Genomic DNA, 22,751 nt, shown 5'->3' with positions numbered 1-22,751 from the left:
GAAAATCTCCATAGAAGGATTCCACAATGCTCTGAGCAACCCGTCCCACTGTTCAACCACCCTTACAGCAAAAAAAGAAAAAAATCTCTAAAAAAATTTTACTTAAAAAAAAAAGTCTTGTATTTCATTTTATGTCCATTGCCCATTGTCCTGTCACCAGAAATCACTGACAAGAGTATGGCTCCTTTGCTCCTTCCATCAGCTATTTACACACACCGATAAAGTGCCCTAAGCCTTTTCTTCTGGTGGAGCAGCCCCACCTTCCTCAGCCAGTCCTTGGCAGCCAATCGCCCCTGGGGACTCTCTCCGGTGTGCCTGCATCTTTCTGCCTCCAGCTGGACAGCCCCAGCCCGTGCCGGTGGATGTGCTCCTGCCCAAGTGCAGGCATTGCACTCCTTTTGCTGAGGTGCATGACATTCCTGTTTGCCCGGTTCTCCGGGCAGTCTTACCCCGGGATGGCAGCAGAACCACCTGGTGCAGCACCCATACCTGTGCATTCTGTGCCACTGCAAGCCAGCCAGGCCGAACAGAGGCACTGAACAGCACCAGAGCAGGGGGTCCTGCACGGAGCATTTGGCCACGGCCCCATGGAGGAGCAGCGCTCTGGAGCTCAAAAGCCAGCTTCCATGGGGGCATTTGGCTGCCATCTCCCTACCAGGCCTCTCTGTCCTGCTGTTATCCCTGCTCGTGTCAGCAGGAGCTCCAAGCACAGCTCGGCAGCTCTGCAGCATGACCGGGTGGCACAGGGACCGAAGTGCTGCCCCAGAGAGAGGTGCAGGGACACCCCCAGGCAGGATCCAAGCTGCTGCTTCCAACCAAGAAACCCCTCGGCATTCAGAGGCTGCTGCTGCCCCACTCACACAGATTTGGCCAGCTGGAGCTTTTACAGGTGTTCACCATCGAGGAGGAAATGATATCTCTTAGCAGGCAAATTTCTGTGAGAAGGCTTCTACAGCTGAGTTTGCTGCAGGGTGGGCCATGGGTAGGTTTGGGTTGCTTCTGACAAAATTATCTATTTAAGAAACAGCTTGGGGAAAAGCTGAGATGAGTATCTTATTTGTAAGTCTCAGGAGAGTTCTTTACATGATTATATGTTGTAGTAAAAGAGGAAAGTTTGATTCCTTGCATAAATTATTACTATTAATAACTTAATTATAAATTCAAATATTAATTATTATAATGAATCTTTTAGTACCTAACAATTATAGAGTGTTACAAACTCTGAAATAAGCACTACAAGTCTCTAAATAAACAAAGTACTCATGTCCTGAAACTGACTTTTTTTTTCTTGTGTTGTAGGAGACCTCACTACAATAGACACCAAAGCTCTGGATTTTCACTTACACCAACAGAAAGCAAACAAGTGTCAGAGTAAGTAAGAATCACATCTCAAACGCCAGTAAGTCTGGCCTCTTCTGATGGAATTTCCACCCTTCTGTCACATATTCTTCTGCTTCATTCTTCTAAATTCAAATTCTTCCTCATGATCTTACATGCTGGTGCACTTTCAGATCTCCTCCGTATCTGATCTCTCTTATGTTGACTTTCATTTTGTGAACTAGCAGGTCATTGTATTCCCTTTCTTACAGTTTAAACAATGAGGCTCTGAGATACAAAAAGGCTCATCACACAATTCTCAAAAGTGTACCTGTAACTCTCATTCTGTTTCTGGACTTAATTCTGTATTCAAGACATCATTTTTATTATATTTGTCTTTGATCCTGCTCAAGACCCTTCACAGTCTGTTTTACTTGGCAGTGCAGAACCATGGCCATACGCAGTGTTAAGGTTGAAAGAAACAACACAGCTGTGGTGGAGTGGAGCTGGAAAGGGGCTCCCAAACCAAAATTTGGTATCAATTTGAGGATTCGATAGTCCAGGAAAGTGCTGCTCTGTCCTTACTAAGGTTTAGTTTAGGATTAAACTTAGGAAAAATTTCAGCGTTCCATTTGGAGTGAGGCTGGAAGGAAGGTGCCAGTAGAGAAATAGTTCAGCCCAAAATGTAAAGTTTACCCGGGAAGGGCTGTGGAGCGCCCCTGCAAGGCCAGGATTAGAGCCGGCAGCATCCACTTCTGTAATTTACATACGCAACCCTGCTTTTTGTGCTCACCCAGCACTTGAGCAGCTGCCTTAAAACACGTACTACACCCACAGGGAAGAGAGATTAACTCCAGAGGTGACAAAGGGGGAGCGCTGTGCGGTAGGGGGAGGAAACGCAAAGCTCCTGAGCTGTCTGACACGCTGGGAAGGACGAGCCTGAAATGCACAGGCGGCAGAGGCCGTGCGCTGTGGGCAGGCACTGTCAGCGGGCCGGCAGTGTAACTTTGCACTCCCAGCACCTCACGGCTGCCGCAGCACCGCGCCACTGCCGCACCCCCCATCACGACGCCGCGGCCATTGCCGCAGCCCCGCCCGGGCACACCCGGCACTGCGCCTGCGCCAAGCGCGCCCCCTGCCGGCGCGCCGCCCGCGCGCTTCCAGAACCATCCGCGCGCGCGTCACCGCCCCGCCGGCCAATGGCGCCCGCGGGCCCGCGTCACGTGGCGGGAGCGAGCCAGTCGCGAGGGGTGCGCGGGGCCGCTGGCGTCACTTCCGCTTCCGGGGGCAAGGCCGGGCGCGGTGCGGCGGCGGAGCGGGACCGAGCGCGCGGGAGCGGCGGGGACCGCGCCGGGCCGGGCAGGTGCGGGGCCGGGGCCGGGGCCGGGGCCGGGGCCGGGGCGGCGGCCGAAAGCGGGAGAGGGCCCGAGCCGGCCCGGCTGAGTCAGGCGCCGCCCTGCCGGGGCTGGGAGGGGTTTGTGCGCGCTGTGGTGCGGCAGTGACTCCCCAGCGTTACGTTACGCTGCTGCCAGTTAATATGTGGGAATTTCAGCTCTAGGCTCTCCGCCCTCCTTGCTTTTCATAAAACACTTGAGGTTGCCTTGCTGTAAATGCCGGTTTGTAAAAAGAAAAGTTCAGATTTCCGAGTTGGCCCTGTCAGTTCTGCAGGCCGTGCCATCCCGGTGGGAGAGCTCCGTGTGCTGGCACGGTCGGGATGTGCCCCGCCAAGCGCTCCCCGTTACAAATGCGGCATTTCAGAACTGCGCTGCAAAGTGGCTGTTGAGCTGTGGGATTGTTATATCGTCTGTCATTCCTCTGTGATTAATGCCAGCTGTCCGGTGCTGTGCGTGCTTGTTTCTCACCCGTGTTTAAACCTGCTTTTCTTTAGAATTCTCTCAGCTTCTGCTAGTCACTGCCCACATAAGGTATGACCGGTCATTTGGGAAAAGACACTGGTAGTTGGGGTGTTCGCGATATCAGAGGTTGTGTGTAATTGTAATTAAAGGACATTAAAGTGACTCCAAGGCCTTGGGGTTTCTTATATGATGTGCACCATTTGTGGCAGTTTTTATGCTTCCAGTGCAACACGCAGGCTTGTTTTGCTGGTGCTGTGGGTTTACCCGTGAGTGGTGTCACTGTTTTCTGATCAGAATTGCTTAGGGTGGTCTGAACCAGTGTTCTGGGCTGTGACCTTGACTGAATGCTGTGCCCACTGAGGTAACTGATTCTTTAAAGGATGGCTTAAAACCTCTCTCTGTTTTCCACCATACATATTGTGCTGTTTGTTCATTTGCGTTTACTTAAAACATGGAATTTTAAATAAATTTGTGCAACAGAGTAGTCATGCAGTGTTGTGTCTCAAAACGAAGTTTAGTTGCCAAAGTAATTCAAACATAAGTACATAAAGGGTCTTGATTTAATTTATACATGTGAATAGTGGAATGTGCTCCTGTTTTTGAGTAAATTATGCAAGAGAAGTCTCTGATGGAACTGAGGGACAGATACAGGTAAAGCAAAGTTAAACTGTGTATTTAAGAAGGTTTAATTTCCTATTACAGTACTTCAGTGATAATACTGTTTTTACTATGGATTTTCAGGTTTTTTTACAGGTTGCTTGATTTTTATTATTTCTGTTATAGTTGAGAGTAAGTAGTAAATGTACCTTGTCTGACAACCATGTAACAAAACAGCAAATACATTTTCTTGTACATTTGCAGGAATACGGTGTGTTAAGTTTTCTCAGCAACCATGTTGGCTGCCAGGCTGGTGTGCCTGAGGGCACTGCCATGCCAGACCATCCGCCCCACCATCACTCAGGCTTCTCCAGCCTTGAGGAGCTCCAGCATAAAAGCATACAGGCTGTGGCAGCCTAGCCAGGTGAGGTAATTCTCTTTCTGATAGCCCTGACTGCACATATTTAAAGGGTTGAGTGTATTGCTAAAATAACAACTTGATGTGAATGAGCTTGAGCCTTCTGCTTGTTTGAGGTGCCTGCTCTAATTTACTGAAGGAAAAATATTCTTTTGTCACAACACAGGGGTTTTGGAGCAGATGAAGTGAAATTTTCTCTTTCAATGACTGACATGGGTCTTGAAATTAATGGGCAAAAGAGGTAGTTGTGGATGGACAGGCCTTACTGGGTAAGGTGGGAGGAACAGAAATTCTTACCCTGTCCCTCTGTTCCCAGTTAGAGTCTTAAATATAACATTAAAATAAACACTTTATTTTCAGTTCTTTTAGTCCCCGTATGTGTTTAGAGCTGTAGTGTAGGTTAGAGCAATTTCTGAGCTATGGCAAGACAGTCACAGGTGTAAGCAGCATTTTTAAAAAGCACACTGTCATTATCCTGAGACATTGTTTATCCTTCATTGAGAGAGGGTATCACAGACCTGCAGTTCACAACTGTTAGGGGCTGTTGTTGCTCTTCTGCCATCTTGGTGAAGCTGCTAGTGGCAAAGTCTTAATTTATTTTGTATTTTCCTCTTAAGCATTCAATGTTTGTAGGTGCATAGTGGGCTTTTTTGTGTCTGTGAGTTTTCTAGCATTGGGCTGGATTTCATTAGCTGCCAAACAGAGGCAAACTGAAGGGCTCTGGTAAACCCCTTGAATTGTAGTGTTCTAATGGTTCATGAGTAATGTTTGTAGGTTTTGTATTTTAGTGTTGAAACAAGCTCACAGCTTGATGTGAGTCCTTGACTGCTCAGATGCAATTTTAATTTAAAAATTCCTGTAAAACATGGTAAGAAAACATAAAGTTGTTTCTGAACTTAAGTATGAGTGTATTCTCTGTTGCTCTTGCAACTTACCAAGACTTTGAGCAACATACTGTAATTACTTGGAGCTTGTTGACCTTAAAAGTCTCGAGTTTCTAGGCCTTCATTCAAGGTTTCTTGAAGTCTAACCTTGATTTATAGAACAAATTTGTGCTGCTTTTCCAGCTTTAGTGTCTCTAAAATAGCAAAAACTATTGTGCAAAAGTTTTTTTTACATTGAAGTGTTTGCATGGAAGAGTGTTTTAGCGTAGAAATCAAAAGGCTTTTGTACAAAACAAAAAAGCAATGATTATGTTTTTCTATTTAACAGAGAGGCTTGTGGCAGTGTTTAGTACAGTGGGACTAAAGTAGAAGAAATGCAGTCTGAAATTTCCAGCTTCTGGAGTTCACTGCATTGGTTCCGTACTCCTAGAATATGTGAATATTTTTCACAAGGTTCCTAAATTTTAATGCTCATTTGTTTTCCTTGGGCACTGTTGCTTGGAATGTATGAAGGTAATTACAGATTAAGAAGAGATTAATTAACAATTTTAAGTGTAGCAAGTAAGTTGGTAAGACTGTCTTCTATTTTATTTCATTAAATATGTGTTGTGTTATTTCTGAATTTAACAGAGTTATGCCACCAGAGCGAGAATGGGTGCAAGGCGTGGAAAACTTGGCCAGGAAGTGAAAGAAGCAGCATTTGAGCCATCTGCAGAAACTGCACTTAAAGGTAGAGGAGCTCTGCTTTAAATACTGAGAATCTTTTAACCTGAACTAAAAACTTCCTTGAAAGGAATATGATTTTCACAGCTGCAACTGGTAGTGAACCGACTTGAAATTAAGTGAAGCTCTTAGAAGGAAGGTTAAAGTGGAGCAGCTATTGCAGATACATCAAAATTCACATGAGGATGTTGTTAACTACCCAAGAAAAAGCATTAATGAGCATGTGTGGTTTTATTTCTTCACACAGTTGATCGCCTGGGGAAATTCATTGTTGCTGGAGGTGCTGCTGTTGGCCTGGGAGCCCTGTGCTACTATGGAATGGGCATGTCCAGCGAGATTGGGGCTATTGAAAGGGCTGCGTAAGTAAGACACTTTACCTCTTCAGTGAAGCAAATCTCCTCTTTACCCTCAGCTTAGGTTTTTCTAAGATCTGAAGAGTAAACCCCCAGCTATGTCTCTGCAGGTTTTTTAAAGCAAAATTAGAATCATTCAGCCTTAAATGGATAGCAGTAACCTGAATGAGTTTGTTTTGCTAAATCTAATGTGAAGAGTATATAAACTTGTCTTATAAGTTAGGAAGTGTGGTCTTCCAAAAAGCATTGCTAAGACCAGTTTCCCTGGTGTTCTTGTGACACTGTTCACTAAACTTTAATTCAGCTGTTAAGAAAGTCTTCATTAAACACGGTGTCTTGGCATAAGCTTTGATCTAATAAATGCGCTCTTAAAACTTTGTTGGTCAAAAAAAAAAAGAAACCTGGCTAATGGCAAAACTCTAGTTAGACTTGAAAGATGGGTAGTAATTAGCATGGGTTTGGGAGAAATGTGTTGGGGACATTTTGCTTTATTTTGCATTTGTAATTGGAAGTGGCAGTCTGTATTTATGATGAATGTCTGCCATTTTTGTCTATGAGAAGCTTGTCATAGAGCTGTGTCTATTTTTTTCCTTCACAAGTCTTGAATAACAGGTCAAAAGAGTGAAGTGAGAAAAAAATATGTGCAGTGTTCAAATTTAGCGTTAGCAGGGAAAGTTTTTTCTATAGTGTGAACAAATGATACTGCAGAAACTTGCTTATGTCTAGGTCCGTTGCTATTGTTAGAGCTCTCAAAATGACATTTGCGCCCTGTGGTGTCAGATAACCATGTGCACTATGACTCAGCAATTTGTGAGCTGCTCAGCAGGTTGCCTTGTGCCAGTATACATTCTGTAGACCTTTTACCTGAAACCAGTTTCTTATATGCATACGCCATTCTTTTATTTTTTTCTGTAGTTCAAAGCATTCATAACTCTGTTTTCCATGCATGTTTCCTGCTTAGAATTGGAATTGTAGCTAGCATTATTTGTAATTTTCAGTGTTTCTACTGAGTTAACATTAGATTAAATCAGCAAGATAGACAAGTTCAGTCACCATTGTAAAGTAAACTCATGGCAGAAGTTGCTAGAGCACATCATTATAATGAAGCCTCCCTTATGTCCATGGCTATAAATGCACTTAACAGCTTGATTGTGTTTTTAGCTGCTGTCTGTTCTGAACCTGGTAACTGCACAGTTCTGTATGACTGTTTATTTTTCAGTATTTGGCCACAGTATGTGAAGGACAGAATTCAATCCACGTACATGTACTTTGCGGGCAGCATTGGCATGACAGCTCTGTCTGCTGCAGCAGTGAGCAGATCTCCTGCACTCATGAACCTCATGACAAAGAGCTCCTGGCTGGTAAGCTTTGTTATAAAAATAAAAGTATTTGCTGAGGTATGTCACCATATGATGGTTGATATTAAAAAATCTGAGAAATATAACTACTTGGTTACATTTCCTTGAAAAGTAAGATAAAACCCAGATTACCATAAAGACTATTCAGGTATCCTGATGATATTTTCTGATGTAAGAGTTGGTGATTCTAGTCACATTCTGACATGTGTTTTCTATACTGTTTTGGTGGTTTGTCAAAGGTAAACTACATGAGCAAAAACTGCTATGCTACCCTTACCAGCTGTATATGTGCAAATAGGAACCTCTCAGAAATAGCTTCCTAAAGCTAATGGCACAGTTTCTATTGCTGTCTGTAAATACAAATTGGGGTGATCCCTGTGCATCCTTACTCTGCCCTGTGCTCTGACATGCAGCACTTTCTGCCAAGGCTGAAACAATACTGATACGCTTAGTATGTATTCAGTGTATTAAGTGGAGTGAAACAGTAACAAATGCCAACACCTACGTGACTTAGGGAGATTAATTTGATAAAACATAATTGGTGGTAAAAGTTGAACACTTCTGACCAGATTGGTAGATGTTCAATGATTCTGCTTGGAATCATGAGTAAAAAGAGGCACTGAGGTTAAAATATCATTGGTAGCAAAAGCTGATGAGCTAGGTGTTGGCTTTGGGTGGAGAAATGTACAAGAAGGAAGGCTAACACATTTCAGGTGCCTTCATGAGTGTGAGGGGCAGAACCATGGTTTTCCTTTTCTTACTTTACACAGCCAAGAGAGTTTACCAACTTCATAATTAAATTTGGATTTCTAGAAAACAGTAAAAATAAATGAAAATTACTGTAAGCTAAGATCTGCAAAGATTTGACTGTAGCAGAATTGATGAATACTCCTTCCAGTTGTGAGTTAGGTTGCTGTTTTCAGAATCAGTGTTGACTTTTGGGCTAGGAGATTGGAATAGAGAACGTATGTCCATATGCTAACTTGAGCTCTATAATGCTGTTTCTTCAGGCAATTGGTGCAACTTTTGCAGCCATGATTGGTGCTGGAATGTTGGTCAGGACCATATCTTATGAACATAATCCCATAGCTAAACATGCAGCATGGATGATGCATTCAGGTATGTGGCTTTAGTGTTTCTTGTAGAGATGTCTGTGTTTCTGTGACTAGATGCTTACTTTAACAAAACTCCAGCTTTAAAGTTAATTTTTATATACTGCTCAAGGGAAGTTGAGATTTTTCAGAGATCAGAGAGAATTTCTGAATGTCAGGGAAAGACATGTGGCTGTTGGGCACTGGAAACATATTTGCCTCTCCAGAGCTAACATGTCTGCCAAGAAGAAATGTTTATTGCAGTGATTATTGTTAAGTGAAACAACCTAATGAGATATTAATGGGCTAGATACACATTTCCTACAAGCCTCCAGCAAAAAAAAATCTGACTTACTTGCCTAACTAATTGTTGTATTAGAAATCTGTCCTGCTTTTCAGTGTTGCATGCTCCTAATGCTATTATGTAGTTGATAAGTCCACGTTAAATCTCTTCTTACCAGCTCTGTTACGAACCAGTCAGTATGTTGGCTTTTGTTAGTTTTTTTTTTTTTTTCCCAAGATAAACTCCCTGATGTATTCTAGTGCTAAATAAAAGTACAAAATGATATATTTATATATATAATAAGGTCGATAATTTATTGTGCTTCCTTCTAGATAAAAGCACAATCAAGTGCATTGGTGTTTTGTTGTGCATGGATTAGTTTGAGCCATGCCGTCTGGCTGGAGACGAAAACCAAGTGGGTTTGGCATGTGGTGTTCCAAGTCTTACCTGTGTTCTGTTTTGTTTTGCCTAGGTGTCATGGGTGCAGTGGTGGCTCCTCTGGCCTTCCTTGGTGGTCCTCTGCTGATCAGAGCTGCCTGGTACACTGCTGGAATCGTTGGGGGGCTCTCAACTGTGGCCATGTGTGCTCCGAGTGAAAAATTCCTGAACATGGGAGGACCACTTGGCATAGGCTTAGGCTTTGTTATTGCTTCTTCAATTGGTAAGATACTGCTTCAGGACTGTCATAGAAAGTAGATTGTGAACTTAAGCTACTAAGGTGCAGCTCACAGTTGCAGGCTGGTCTTCCCAGTGAAGATTTGCCTTAAATATAGCCCTTGCAACTCCTGCACAGCAGAAAATATCCCATCACATTTGTTCTTTGAAAGGAACATGAAATTATGGTTCTGGAAGATACTAGTCTGACAAACAGCTGATAGGGGTACCTTATATTTAGATACTGTAATGAGTAGGGAAGGCAGTAAATGTGATCTTAATTCTTGATCCAGTTGTTTTCCTTCATCTGTTTTAGTCATTGTTGTAGTCATAGGTACTTTCAGCTGAAATAAAATGCACAGTTCCCCAGGGTGCTCAAAATTAACAGATCAGGTTGTATATGTGACATCTTCAGTGTGCATGCTAAAGGTCTTAGTATCAAACACACAGCACAAACAGAGAATTGAGTGCCTACTGGAAAATGTGTGCTCCAGTGACTGGAGTTTGACCTAACTTGCAGTGGCAGATACACGGAGTTACTTTTAACACCCTTGTACGTTCCTCTCCAGGATCCATGTTCTTGCCTCCCACCTCTGCTTTTGGTGCCGGCCTGTACTCGGTGGCGGTCTATGGTGGCCTGGTGCTCTTTGGCATGTTCCTGCTCTATGATACACAGCTGGTGGTCAAACGGGCTGAAACCCTGCCTGTCTACGGAGTGGCTAAATATGACCCCATCAACGCGTGAGTGTTCTGTGTTACCACAGCTGATCTCAGTGTCTGCCTACAAATTTGCCCCACGTTAGATTGAAGTATGCTTTGAAAATAGCCTTTTGTTTGTTGTTCAAAAGCGTATTGCTGTTAAATGTGAAGAATCACAGGGTTTGAAAACAGCAGTGAGAAAATAGCTACAGAAGTTAAAACTGAAATCATTGTGAGAAACAGAATTGAGCATCTGATGTCACATACCTCCAGCAATACATTCTAAAATGTATTTTTGTTTTCTAAAGTGTTGCTGGGAGAATTTATACCTGCTTTCTGAAAAAAACTGTCAGTATCAGTTGAGACAAAAAAAGTTAATCTTCCATAGTCATTTAATATTTATTATTCTTTGTCACTAAATAAAAAAGCTGAAATGGTGTGATAGGGAATGAAGGATTGACTTTTCAGTAAAGATCTAAATTTTGACTAACAAGTAACTTTCTTGTAAATATCTGTCTGGTGCTAGGTGAATTCTTATCTGTGGTTCTGTTTTATTCTAATTAAAGTAGAATAATACTGATCTTGAAAATTCTTGAAGATAAACAGATCAAAGTTCAATATAAAAGCAGAGGCTCCTGTATGAGAGCAGTATACTGTCTGTTAGGATTTCTGTAAATAGTTCTCGCTGGCAGAGGTGGTAGAACAAAACACTGGTGTTCTTTGACATACAAAGCACTGAGGGCAGTTAGACTGGGTTTTGTAAAGATGGTTCATGCAGGCTCTTAAAATGAAGTATAATGGTGTGAAACGCCAAATAATTCTGTGTCTGTTCAACAGTAATAACTGTGATTTCTTGTTTCCTAGATGCCTGGGTATCTACAGTGACACACTGAACATCTTCATTCGGGTTGTCACCATGCTTGCAGGTGGTGGAGGTGGCAGGAAAAAGTAAACAGAGACTCACCTTTGCAACAGTCTGACAGCCTACCTAGTGCACATATTAAATAAACATTCATAATTAAAGCAGTAATGCTCCAAGTGAGAGTTTTAAAGCATTTCAGCATACTGGTTCAGTGCAATGTGATTCAGTCTTAGTTTTTCTTCAAACACTTCCCAGCTCTGTGTTTAAAATAGTCTGAACTGCTTCTTGTAATTGTACATTATTTTGGGAAAGTAAATTATTTTTAATATATGAATAAAATAGTCCTACCTGATTTTTAGGGGGGTTGATGGCAGTTCAACTCTTACTTTTTTTTTTTTTTTTAAACTATTGTTACATAGTAAAGGAAGTAATTTTTGAACTGGTATCCCATAGGCAGATAGGGATACAAGCGACTTCATGAGATGCTGCTTAGATGCATCAATTTTCTGTTAAGTTTCATAAATTTTATTTTAGTGGCATCTTCTGAAGAACTGAATAAATTGCATATGGCCCTGAATGCAATCATGACTTTGACCTGGGCAGAAATTTCAGAAAAGTTTAAGCAGGTTTTGACAGGTTAGATGACCAAAAAGTGTAAAGGAGGCAAGTTATGGAAACTATGCACTATTTGTCCCATATGAACTTCAGTCTCCTTCTGGAATACACATGAGAATTCCTTGCTTTAATGTTGACTGGCTATAATAGCTAGCTTATTTTGCTACTAGATTTATAAAACTGTTGAATGGCAGTATAGCTCTGTCTTTCTTCTGGTGGCTAAATTTCTGCACTGCAGATGAAGGTCTGTCCAGAAGAACTCCTACTGATCATCTCTTGGAAGCTTGTACGATTGGCACAGAAACTGGGAATTCAGGATGGCATGCTGTAAACCCCAGGATCATAAATTTGCCATACTGTTGTGCAGTTTAGTCTGTTTAACTCTTCTCCAAATTGATATGTTAACTGTGGTCTAAAAGAAATGTTTCCTAACAGTGAAATTGATTTAACAGTAAGAAATTTATCCTTTCCAGACTCTATGTTGGAATAAAAGGGGAGTTCTTGGGCCATGAACATTCTGACCTCATGTCAGCACCTCATATTTTCAGTTTCTGGCAAATATGCTATGTTTATGTATTGACCTATGAACAATAAAATTCTGGCCTCACAACTTGACTACTCTCACTTTTCCCCATGTTAATAGAAATATTTTAGTACCCCTGCACTAACAGCTTGGTGAAGAGTACTATAAACATTTTTTTGGTTATGGTTACCATTTCCTTTGTAAGAGAGTACATACTCCTCTGTAAAAAAAAGTCTGCAAAGATGATTTTCAGTTTCACTGGCTAGCACCTTTTTGAGGGTGTTTCCCAGCTGGAAGATACTGGCTACACTTGAAGTGATTCTGTTGGTGTAAACTTTTGGCCACTTACTGCAGCCAGTGCTGCTTTTATGTCTGTCACACACTGTAGTATTTTTTGACTCTTCAAACAGAGGGAAGAAAGAGTGGATTGTGAAGAACCTTGTTGCAGCTCCTTTGTACCAAAGATTGTAAGGCACAATCTAGTTCTTGGCACTATTACAGCTGGAGAGACATCTGTAGTTCTGAGAAGGAAGAAATCTTTGGATCAAATCAGTTGTAAGTAGCCTGTTCAGAGAGTTTTATCTTTTTAAGCAATATGATAGCCTTACTTTCTTCTACTGTAGCAAAAAACAGCACTGTGATTGTTCTCAAAATCTGAAATGTACAGGGAGATGTCTTAAAATCCTGACATTTGTGCTTGTTACAAAAGAAAATTAAGGCAAGAGTCCTTTTGTCTAGATTGTGAGGCTGAAGTTTTAGAGCTTGACTATAACCCAAGGGAGCGATTCTGGACTGTTTGGAATAGTGAGATGTAGAAACCAGCACACTGCTTACGGGAGGTATTTGTATGGAAAGTGAGGTCAAGAGGAAATGTAATAACCTTTTCAGAAATAGTGCCTGAAGAAACTTGAGTATCACTTGTGCTCAGTCTTGTGGAAAGCTGTGACTTGGCTTCTGTGGATGACATCACAGCACTAGCAGTATTTTCCTAGTGTTGTCTCCAAAAGAAGAAAAAAATTTACTTGTTCCTTTACATTTAAAGTCTTAAGTCAAAAAGTAAGATGTATCTTAATTAAGACAGCTCTGATTTGCTGGGAGATGGAAATCTAAAGCCAGCACTACCATTGGTGACTCCTGGCAGACTGACTTCTGATGGTGAAACTCTGGGATTTTTTGTAGATCCAGGTGTGATTCATCAATACATAAATTGAATTTGCCTAAAAATTCCCCACCTTCTACAGTAATTAGTTATTACGTGTGCCTGAGGACATTAAGGACATAAATACTGTTGTGTAGTCCACAATTTAATTAAATTCTGATCTTTGCTACTGATTATAATTGGTTTCTATGGGTTTTTATGATGTTTCGAGTAATTATTTTAAATTATGATCTAAATGAACAGCTACATAATATTTAATCATTTACTTCTATTTTATCAAGAATATAAAAACAATTATTTTCCTAAGAAAGTTCTTCACTGTCACCTAATATAATTAAGAAAGCCAAGTTCAACTGATACGCATATTTTAAGTTTGTGTAGCAGAATGCAACATAAAATTTAGATCTCATCTAGTGAAATTATTGAATGTAATTAACTGTGCAATTATCATCCAGATTTCCTCACCTCTAATGCTGCTAAAAGCTGTCAGGTAATACACACTTACCCTCATGACCTTTACAACTGACCTTTATAATAGTTTGCCTGTAACACAGTAACGAGGTGTGCCTCCTGTCCTGATGTAACTTGAATTGCTTCCAAGACTAAGATTATTCTGTCATATTCCTGCTGTCATTTAAGAATAGAACATTTATTTTTAAACTTTTCAATACTTGAAAATAACTTAGGAATACAGCATAATTATGATTGAACTTCAGTTTATAGCAGTCTTGGAATTTAGAAATTGTTGCCATAACTTCACTTCAAATATTGAAACAGACCCTCTGGAAATAAAAAAGGGCATTTAAATAACCCCTCAACAGAGTATTTAAGTAAGAACTGGATTTTTATTTCAATATTCAACCATCTTGGTGACCTTTAGACATCATAAGAAGGAGAAGTGGGGAAAGCAGGACAGGCTCTTGCAACACAGGAACCCATCCATCAGTCTGTGGCAGCCGGGGTGGGGGCGGCTGTTCATGCTTGGCACAGGGGCAGCTGCTACAAAGGCATGTGACTTGTGGCACAAGGTGTGATATCAGGCTCTAGCCCAGCCTTCCCCCATCTGGTTTTTCCAAATACCACAGAACTGGCAAACACAAACCCAACATGTCTGAGTGATGGCTTTTAGATCTAACCACCTATCCTCTGCCAGTGATGAATAGGAGTATGTCCAGAAAATAGTCTTTGCTAATTCCTTCACTCAGTTTTGACACTTTGGTGTGTGCCTGCAGACATCATTAAGCTTCTGAGCAAATCCTTAGTACTGCTGTAAGGCATTTCTTTTATGAGCTTGGGCACAGGAGCTAAACCTTTATTGCAGTATAGTGATGCTTGTTTTTCCTTTTATGAATGATCATTATGTACTACATTATGTAGTACATAATTACCTTTTGTATTCTTGCTAGTGAAGAACACCAAAGAGAACTACTGAAACTGTTTTTAAATTATAACCATTTCCTTTAAAGAAAAAGCATGACATCACATTCTTGTAATGTTGGTCAACAAAAATTAAAGTGGGATAGGGAAGGTAATGAAAAGCTTCTAACCACTATCAGAGAAAAAATTTAATCTAAATTTTTACTGGAAAAGCCAAGATTAAATATAGCTCCCATGAAAAACTTTACATGTTTATAACTTGCATAGTGATCTGCATATCTATGGAAGTACCAGACTTCTTCCTGGACACTGACTCAGCACCACTGCAGTGGTGAGCTAGCAGAGGCATGGTAATGTACATATATCAGGGTAATGGCCTTGGAGTTACAGGTCTTTACTGTCTGCAAGTGTGAAATTACTGCATCATCCCACCTAGATTGGCCATGAGATGTTGCACATCTACTGAGCCTACCAACTCAACTTATTCCTGACTGTTGAGAAGTCCATTCACAGATAAAGATCTCTTTTTTCCTTCCTAAGCAGTACAGTACATCCTCATGCATCATCATATTTTTTAAGAAAAACAATGCTACAAGTTTAAAAGCCCCAACAATCTGGAAAACCAAACACAAATTGCATGTCTTGTAGCACTACATTTCTTAAGGACTTCTGAAGAACTTGTAGGCACAAGAGCCACTGATCAGATTCCTCTTCCTGCCCAAGCCAATCTAAGAAAACAAAACTCCATGTGTTTACAAATTATATTTGAGTCTCAAGGTGATGAGAACTACTAAGCTGAAGAGCAAAAATCTTATGTCTCATATACAGATGGATTCATTCTTGGGTTCTTAAAAGTTGCAGCAGAGTTCTCCTGTCCCATCAAACTTTAACCTGAAAGTAAAGCCATTCCTGCAGAAGCCTTTTTTCTTTTACTGCTTCCTAGTCACATAAATGCTTTGGTGGACAGACTGTGTTCAATGCATTGAAATGGTGCCCAGTAAAGTGGATTATGGGATTTTAGCAAGCTGACAGTGAATCAACAATTGAATGTTCTCAAATGTCTCTTTGTCGGATGTGGCTGGAAGAAAAGTTGAAATTCATACCATTATAGAAATGGAAGGATCTTTAACCTCTAAATTCCTTAGTTCAAGTTCGGGAGTTTATTACCAGCTAATTTTGTTTGTATAAAATTATTATCATATCTACAATGTACAGAATAACCAGAAAGAAGTGATAGTGGCCAAATAACTTCATCAGGACGAAACACTGTTATCTCTGCAATCACCTCCTATCAGATAGCAGAGACAGGGCTTATTCATGTCTTTAAGAAAGAGATTAATATGCAGAACAATCTCAAAATCTTTCCAAAAGCCTAAGGGCTGACATCTGCACAGTATTTTCTATTTTGGAGGCTTGCCAGCTGAAGTAAACACCTTATCTATTCAGGAGAAAGAAGATTGAGATGCCTGCCCAGACATCTGTCATTGTACCACTTCACTTGCTCTTACCAAGTTTTCTGGAACTAAGCACTGGGCAGCCAGACTAGTTACTTTGTACAGAAGACCAGATCGACTTCATATTCTTCTATCATCTTTCTGAAAAACAAGTGCTGAAAAACAAGGACTAATCCTTTAGAGCCATGGTAAGTGGCAAGAGAGATAATCTTCCCTGCTTAGGTGCCTGTTTTTTCCCTACTTTGGGGGAAGTAACATGCAGTGGGAACAGATCTGCCTCCATAATGAGAAGGTTACACTCCATAATGAGAAGGTTACAAAGCTCTTCTCACCACCCTGTCATGGAAGTGCGAGCTCTGGCAGATCACCTGTCAAAAACAGTCTCTTAAATCACATCTTGCCTGAACTAGAAGACTGGGCTACCACAAAGAAATGTTTCCATCACACCTAGCACACTGAACACTGCACCCAATGTAAATTTTTCTGGCCTGAACCCTTGTTGAATTTCCTTATGCTGTTTAGAAGCCTACAGCAATCAGATAAACCACATCTAAGGCTTGAAAAAGAAGAGAGAACTCATTAACTAAGCAGGGGGAAGGGGAAAACATCCGTTTTTTCAAGTTTCCCAGCAGGAGGAAAGTTAAAATCAAGCAAAATAGAAACAGCTGTAAGTTCCATTTTAGTAGAACTAGGACAGTGACCTGTGAAGAGAATGGAGTGAACACACAGAGCCTGGACACCCTGAACAGCACACAGATTCACAGACACTCAGCTGGCAGATCTGCAGAGGCTTTACTTGCAGGCACAATGAGTGGCAGGACACTCATTGAAAAAGCTGTGTCAAAGATGCTTTAAACCCTGTTCCAGGACAGTCTTCAAAGTGTTTATCAGCTCACTATAAACTGCTAGGAGAAATTATAACTTCAGTCTTGCTCTACATTCTGATCTTTGTTAGTATAGTTAGTCTACCCCACATGTTGTCATTACTGCTTCTCATACAGTGACTGCTACTGCAGCCTTCAGTTTCTACACTGTGTTCCCTTCTTCAAAAACAGAGCAGCACATGCTCCTGGATAACTGTGTTGGTTCACATAAGTGGTCTACCTTGAATTAAATTAACTTTGTATTCTTAAAGTTCTTAATGTTTCCTGCCTTCTCACAGCTCAAAAGTTAGTTTCTTTTAGCTCTAAATTTAAGACTATTTGCTCTGTGTTATTCTCCTCATGTCACAAACAGCTGTTTCAACCTGACTAGAAGAAATTTTCATATACAAAATGCAGATTCTTCTAAGAATGGCATGACCTTTAAAAAATATCAGTGAAATCTTATTAACATACCACTTCCAGAAATAATGACTCGGTGAAGATTGGAAATCCAAGAGTTTTGGCAAGCATAAAAGGAGACTCTGGATCATGCCTTAATTTAATGTTAAGAAATCAAACTACTTTCTTTAAGATTTTGAGAGACATCCTATATGGATTTTGAACACCAGGTATTAATGCAAACATAATGCAAATCTCAGGATGCATCTCTTATTTCCCTGGATGATTCAAAAATACCTCTGCATTCAATTTTAAACTTTTTTCAACTGGAAAGGTGTACATCAGCTGCTGCTCATTTCATAAAATTGATGTCCTACAGAAGACTAGCATACAGATGCCTCAAACTTCCAGCTGACAGATCCTAAGGACACAGGTTATCAGGCTATTTAGCAATCTGTGTTTTTATTCTATCTTCTGTCTCCAGCCACTCCCTTGATACAATTCTGTCTCATTATTTTATATAGTCTGCAACCTTATTTGGTAAAGATTTTTATCTCAGGGCAAGTCTAAAGATTATGCCAAGTCATTGCTTCTAGTCTTCCCTTTTCAGTTTGCTTCACATTTCCTGTAACATTAGCATTTATAGAAGCATATGAAACAGGGCATTAAGAATTACAGGGTTTAACCACAGCAATGATCAGATTTTACAGCCTGAAATTTAAGATATAAAGCACAGAAATTTCTTCTGAAAGTATTCAGTCTAGGAGGAAAAAATGTCTTAGCTATATTTCTTCTCAAAACTGCTAAGTAAGATATAGTGCATGGACCCCAATACCTACTCAAAAGAATCTCTCAAGGTTTTCAACTAGACTTCTCAATTGCTGAAAATAAATAAATTGCTTACGATATTCCCACCACAGTAAGTTAGATCAATAAATTTCATGCAGTATTTTAGTTTTAGAAAGTTTTCGGGTTTTCTATTAGCATTCCTAGAGCAGCCTGACAGTAAGACAGCACAAACTCCTCAAACTGATGCTGTCCTTGAAAAAATGGGCGCTTGCTCTTGTTCCTACCAAACCCCTCTTTTGGGGCTTTTGGGTGTGCAGTGATGACTGTACAGGTTTGCCTCATTTCCCTCATAGTAGCTGGAAGGCTTGGATTGCTGTAATAGAGACCAAGTAGCAGCCTGCCTCTTCCACACAGAAAACAAGTGGGGCATTCAGGTAGCACATGCTGTTTTCTTGCTTGGGGTGATTGGTAAAGGTACAGTGCAGTGATGTATACTTTGAAAAACAAGTCTTTGTAAATACTTCTGTTGCCAATGTTATGTTGTAAATATTTCAGAAGAAAAGTTTTGAGGTAGGTGTTGGCAGAACTTTTTGTTTAAATGAACGCATTTGGAAATGTCAGTAGCCATCATGTGATGAGGTTCTGTTTTCAAAGTCATCTCCCATCTTACCTGGTTACTTTTTTGTATTCATTTTTTATTTCTTATCATGCACACAGAAAGTAATGCTTCTAGTTAAGGCTAAAAATACATAAACAATTATTTGAGTAGTAACCCCAGCTGGCAACGAAGCCCCACACAGCCATTCACTCACATTCCCCAGTACATGAGCTTGCATGGAACTTTTTCAGAAAGTGTAATGGAGATAAAATACTGTAGTTGCCAAGTGAAATCCTTGCTTCAGTGCTACCACTACTCACACAGCCTGATTGAATGTTGCAGAAAATATTACTCTCCTACCAACCCTTTCATGTGCCTTATTGACATTTTAGATCTTCTGCAAACTTTTATGAGTAGGCTGATGAGCTCCATTTTACATGCTCAGTTTCTGTTGGGACTTATGCTATTTGATTCAGTCTTAACCAGCAAAAGTGTTGACTTTAAAAGTACAAAATGAGGACTCACACCCATATGTTTCAATATTCAAAAGAAGCCTGAGATCATAACAACATTGTTGCTCTGTTGTCATTCATCTTTCTCTGCATCCACTGAACTGTAGAAGTCCCTCCTGACATGTTCAGCAGGGATGAACATGGGACTAGCAGCCTTACTGCAGGCCGAGCAAGGTGTGCCAGTGTGAGGCAGGGCTTTCATAAAGCACTTTGAAGGTTAATACTATCTTGTGGCAAGATTTGTTAGTGATTGATTCCTGAACCTTGGTAATGCTGGCCTTGGCAAACAAAACAGGCTGTCAGACATTCACAATCTTCACCATATATGGATATTGCTAGGTAGGGCTGCAGAAATAAGCTTTTGGGGCTAAATTTGATAGATTAAGAGGTGACCCAATTTGGAAGCCTGATGATGAATTGAAGAAACAAGCCAAATCCCAAAGCTGTAATAGGAAACCTTTAAAACTGGGGCTGGGAGCAATATTTGTGTACCAGAGTGAAGCCTTCATCCTGCTGTGATTCCAATTCTGGGTGGCTTGCAGATACTGCTCCCACCTTTTAAGGAATCATTTTAACATATTCTGTTGTTAGAGACCCAAATCTTACCAAATTAAGCTGGGAGAATTGAATGTTCTCAAACCTGAACTTTTTGCCTTTTTTAACAGACACAGCTCTATAGTTGATCCCTCCTTGAAGGACTTTTTTTTAAGTACACTCTGTGAATCTTGATACTATGTTGAATTTGATGACTTCTAAATCTTAACTGTTAGCTGGAATCTTCACAACTTAATTATTCAGATATAACAGAAACTGAGATGTTAACAATAAACTCAGAAATCTGCTGCTTAACCAGCTGTCTTGTTAATTATGGTAACAACACACTGGCAATTGCTTTGATTAAAACACACTGGGTTTGGTTTGCCTTTTCAAGCCCTGATCACTGTCCATACAGATTCAGTTCCGCTGTGCTCTCTCCCTTTCCAAGTGTGCAGAGGAACACACCAGGTCCTCTGGAGAGGCTGCTGTGAAGCACAGGACAAGGATTCTGCCTCAGGACATCCCTGTGTACTTTAATGCTACAAGCTCCTGTGTAACTGGTAAGGAGCTCTCTATGCTGCCTCATTCTGAGTAAATTGCTTCTTGAAATAGGAAGTGTTGTTTCTTTTCATCAGTTGATGCAATACAAAGGCCAAATCTCCACCCATTCTGAAGGCTCTATCTTATAAAAAGCTGAGGTTGTGCTGGAGGAGACTGAGACACTCCTTCAGTCTCCTCTGGTGACTAGAGGAGACTAGCTGGAAGGATGAAGCTCCTGACCCTTTGTGGCTTTTTGTTGGTCTGTCTTCTGTGCCTCAGTGTTGTTGCTGTAGAAGGTAGAGTATTATAGTCTTCTAACACAGCTTTCTCTTTTCCGTTCTTTCCTTTTTTGATATAAAATGCTTAATTACTGTGTTGGTTTTAATTAAAGGAAACAAACAGAGCTTGACAATGAAGAGGATTGAACTTAGAAAAAGCCTTAGACTTAGACTATCAGTGCTTTGGTTTGTACAGTAGTGTTTCTTCTGTTATTGCCTGTTGCACAGCATGATTAACTTTTACCTTAATCTGTGTTCTGAAAAATCTGCTCTTCTGAAAATACTTCCTGTTATATTTTCCCAGTAGATAACCAAACATCCACCAAAGTAAAAAGTATAATTTTCTCAATAGTGGGGAATGTATTAATGGAAAAAGCTTCTACCCTTATGAAATAAGGGAACATGAATCAGGTTAACAGAGTATATGATAAGTTCTTTATAGAGGAGTGAAACAAATGACAGTAACTCTTCTGACCTTCGGTCAGTCTAAACCTTTTTTCCTTTTTGTTTTGTTGATTGGGTTTTTTTACCACCGATAAACCACACTTCATCTGCAGTACCTTGAGAGACTTAGTTACCATTTTGCAGTATTAACAAATTCACAAAGCAGTTAAAATCTTGAAAATAGAGGATTTTTCATCTGTCTGTAGCCACATCTCTGCAGATGTCATTGTGCATTTGCAGGACAGTTCAGTAGCATTTTTTAATTGAGAGGTGCAATCTAGAGTTACCTGTACAGATTTGAGGTTTGAAGTTGTAAATCTCTGAGACTCACCATGATTTTTAACAATGTGTATTTAGAAAGTAAACGTGAGATAAAAAAAACAACTAAGCTAAGTGTCCAAAGGTCAGGAACAGCAGATTTGCAATGCTTGATATTTTCTAGGAACCTTCTAAGAATTGTTTTATGTGTAAATATGAGCAAGGAGAAACGTGTAGAAGCTGTTTTTCTAATTGGTTAAGTCAGCTGCCCAGTTTTCTCATTTAATGGTGTCTGTGCTGGTAGAGCTATTTGCCAGAGCAGTGGTACCTGAAGCCCTTCTGCTCCCTTTGCCTTTTTTACTTCTTTTTATTCAGTTTTTTCCATGACCCTTGAAGAAAACTTTAGGAACAGTGCACGGGGAGTTGGAGAATTTCTAGGTGTGGCCACATCAATAAAACACAAATTAATACCTGCCAGTTCCCCTAATAGTGTTTTCTTTTTGTTGATGTGCATGGTACTTCCACGAGTCAGAGGTTGGGGAGGAAACGTGCAAAGAACACTTCCTTATATGTAAGCACTGATGTCAAAGTCTCAGTGTCCTGGTGTCCAAGATAAATGTACTTTGTATGTTAAACCTGTTATATCAGAACTAAATTGTGGTGATAAGATAGCTCATCACCAGCCTTGGCTGTATACTGTGCCTTAGTGGTTTCTAGAAATATTGACCATATGTTAGGTTTTGTTGATGAGAAATCATCTGTCTCTGTCCTTTCTGCTCCATCCCAGCTCCAGAGTAAACCTTTTTTTTCCCCCTTTATTGTGACCAGCACTGTGGTCAACTGCAGTCAACAGCTCACTTATTTAGGTGCGGTGGGAGGGAATATTTCAGTGGCTTTGTCCACCAAAACAATTTATTCTACACTCCTATGCATCTGGACACAGAGATGCTCTTTTTCCTGTTGGTAATTTTCTATATTTTCTCAAGGTGGTGTAACTATAATTGTTACACCTGCCAGTGTGACATTTTGAGGGATAAAGAAATCTTTACAATGTGTATCTGATGTATGTATGAGTAATGATGGAAAAGAGCAAGTAAGTTCCTGTTCAAGCTGTGCAGAGATCTAAAAATCAGTCATGATAATACTTTGTTTTAGAGATCTCTCCATACAAGAATGTCAGTTGTAAATACAATAAGCAAAATGTCTGTGGACTCTGACACATTTGCTGTATGTGTACAGTTATTTGCCTTACCTGTCTCCACTGATAATGTATTCTTTTTCACCCTTAGGTCAGGTTAGAAGACGCTGCT

The 22,751-nt window shown here is 40.4% G+C and overlaps 1 protein-coding gene and 1 long non-coding RNA gene across 2 annotated transcripts in view; both read left to right on the top strand.

The window, feature by feature from the left end:
• Nucleotides 1–1,372, top strand: part of LOC144246566 (uncharacterized) — a 33,491-nt gene extending 32,119 nt beyond the window's left edge. The window contains exon 3 of the long non-coding RNA XR_013340224.1: nt 1,300–1,372. This is a non-coding gene — a long non-coding RNA (uncharacterized LOC144246566). The remainder of the gene's footprint in view (nt 1–1,299) is intronic.
• A 1,201-nt stretch (nt 1,373–2,573) lies between these two features.
• Nucleotides 2,574–12,320, top strand: GHITM (growth hormone inducible transmembrane protein). Its single transcript, XM_021536144.3, has 9 exons — nt 2,574–2,680; nt 4,035–4,194; nt 5,703–5,802; nt 6,043–6,154; nt 7,368–7,509; nt 8,517–8,625; nt 9,353–9,541; nt 10,104–10,275; nt 11,098–12,320. The coding sequence occupies exons 2-9, from the start codon at nt 4,066–4,068 to the stop codon at nt 11,183–11,185; spliced, it is 1,041 nt and encodes a 346-aa protein (XP_021391819.1). The 5' UTR covers nt 2,574–2,680; nt 4,035–4,065; the 3' UTR covers nt 11,186–12,320.
• The last annotated feature ends 10,431 nt before the right edge of the window (nt 12,321–22,751 follow it).

The sequence above is a fragment of the Lonchura striata genome, chromosome 7 (assembly GCF_046129695.1).
Source record: "Lonchura striata isolate bLonStr1 chromosome 7, bLonStr1.mat, whole genome shotgun sequence".
In the NCBI taxonomy this organism is placed as follows: Eukaryota; Metazoa; Chordata; class Aves; order Passeriformes; family Estrildidae; genus Lonchura; species Lonchura striata.
Note: the sequence above shows the minus strand (reverse complement) of the source record. Positions and strands in the feature narration are given on the sequence as shown.

Excerpts from the sequence above, each read along its gene's own strand:
- GHITM (XM_021536144.3), top strand. The coding sequence starts at position 4,066 with ATGTTGGCTGCCAGGCTGGTGTGCCTGAGGGCACTGCCATGCCAGACC. Across the intron at positions 4,195-5,702 it reads GGCTGTGGCAGCCTAGCCAG|AGTTATGCCACCAGAGCGAG; the intron begins GTGAGGTAATTC and ends TGAATTTAACAG. Across the intron at positions 10,276-11,097 it reads AAATATGACCCCATCAACGC|ATGCCTGGGTATCTACAGTG; the intron begins GTGAGTGTTCTG and ends CTTGTTTCCTAG.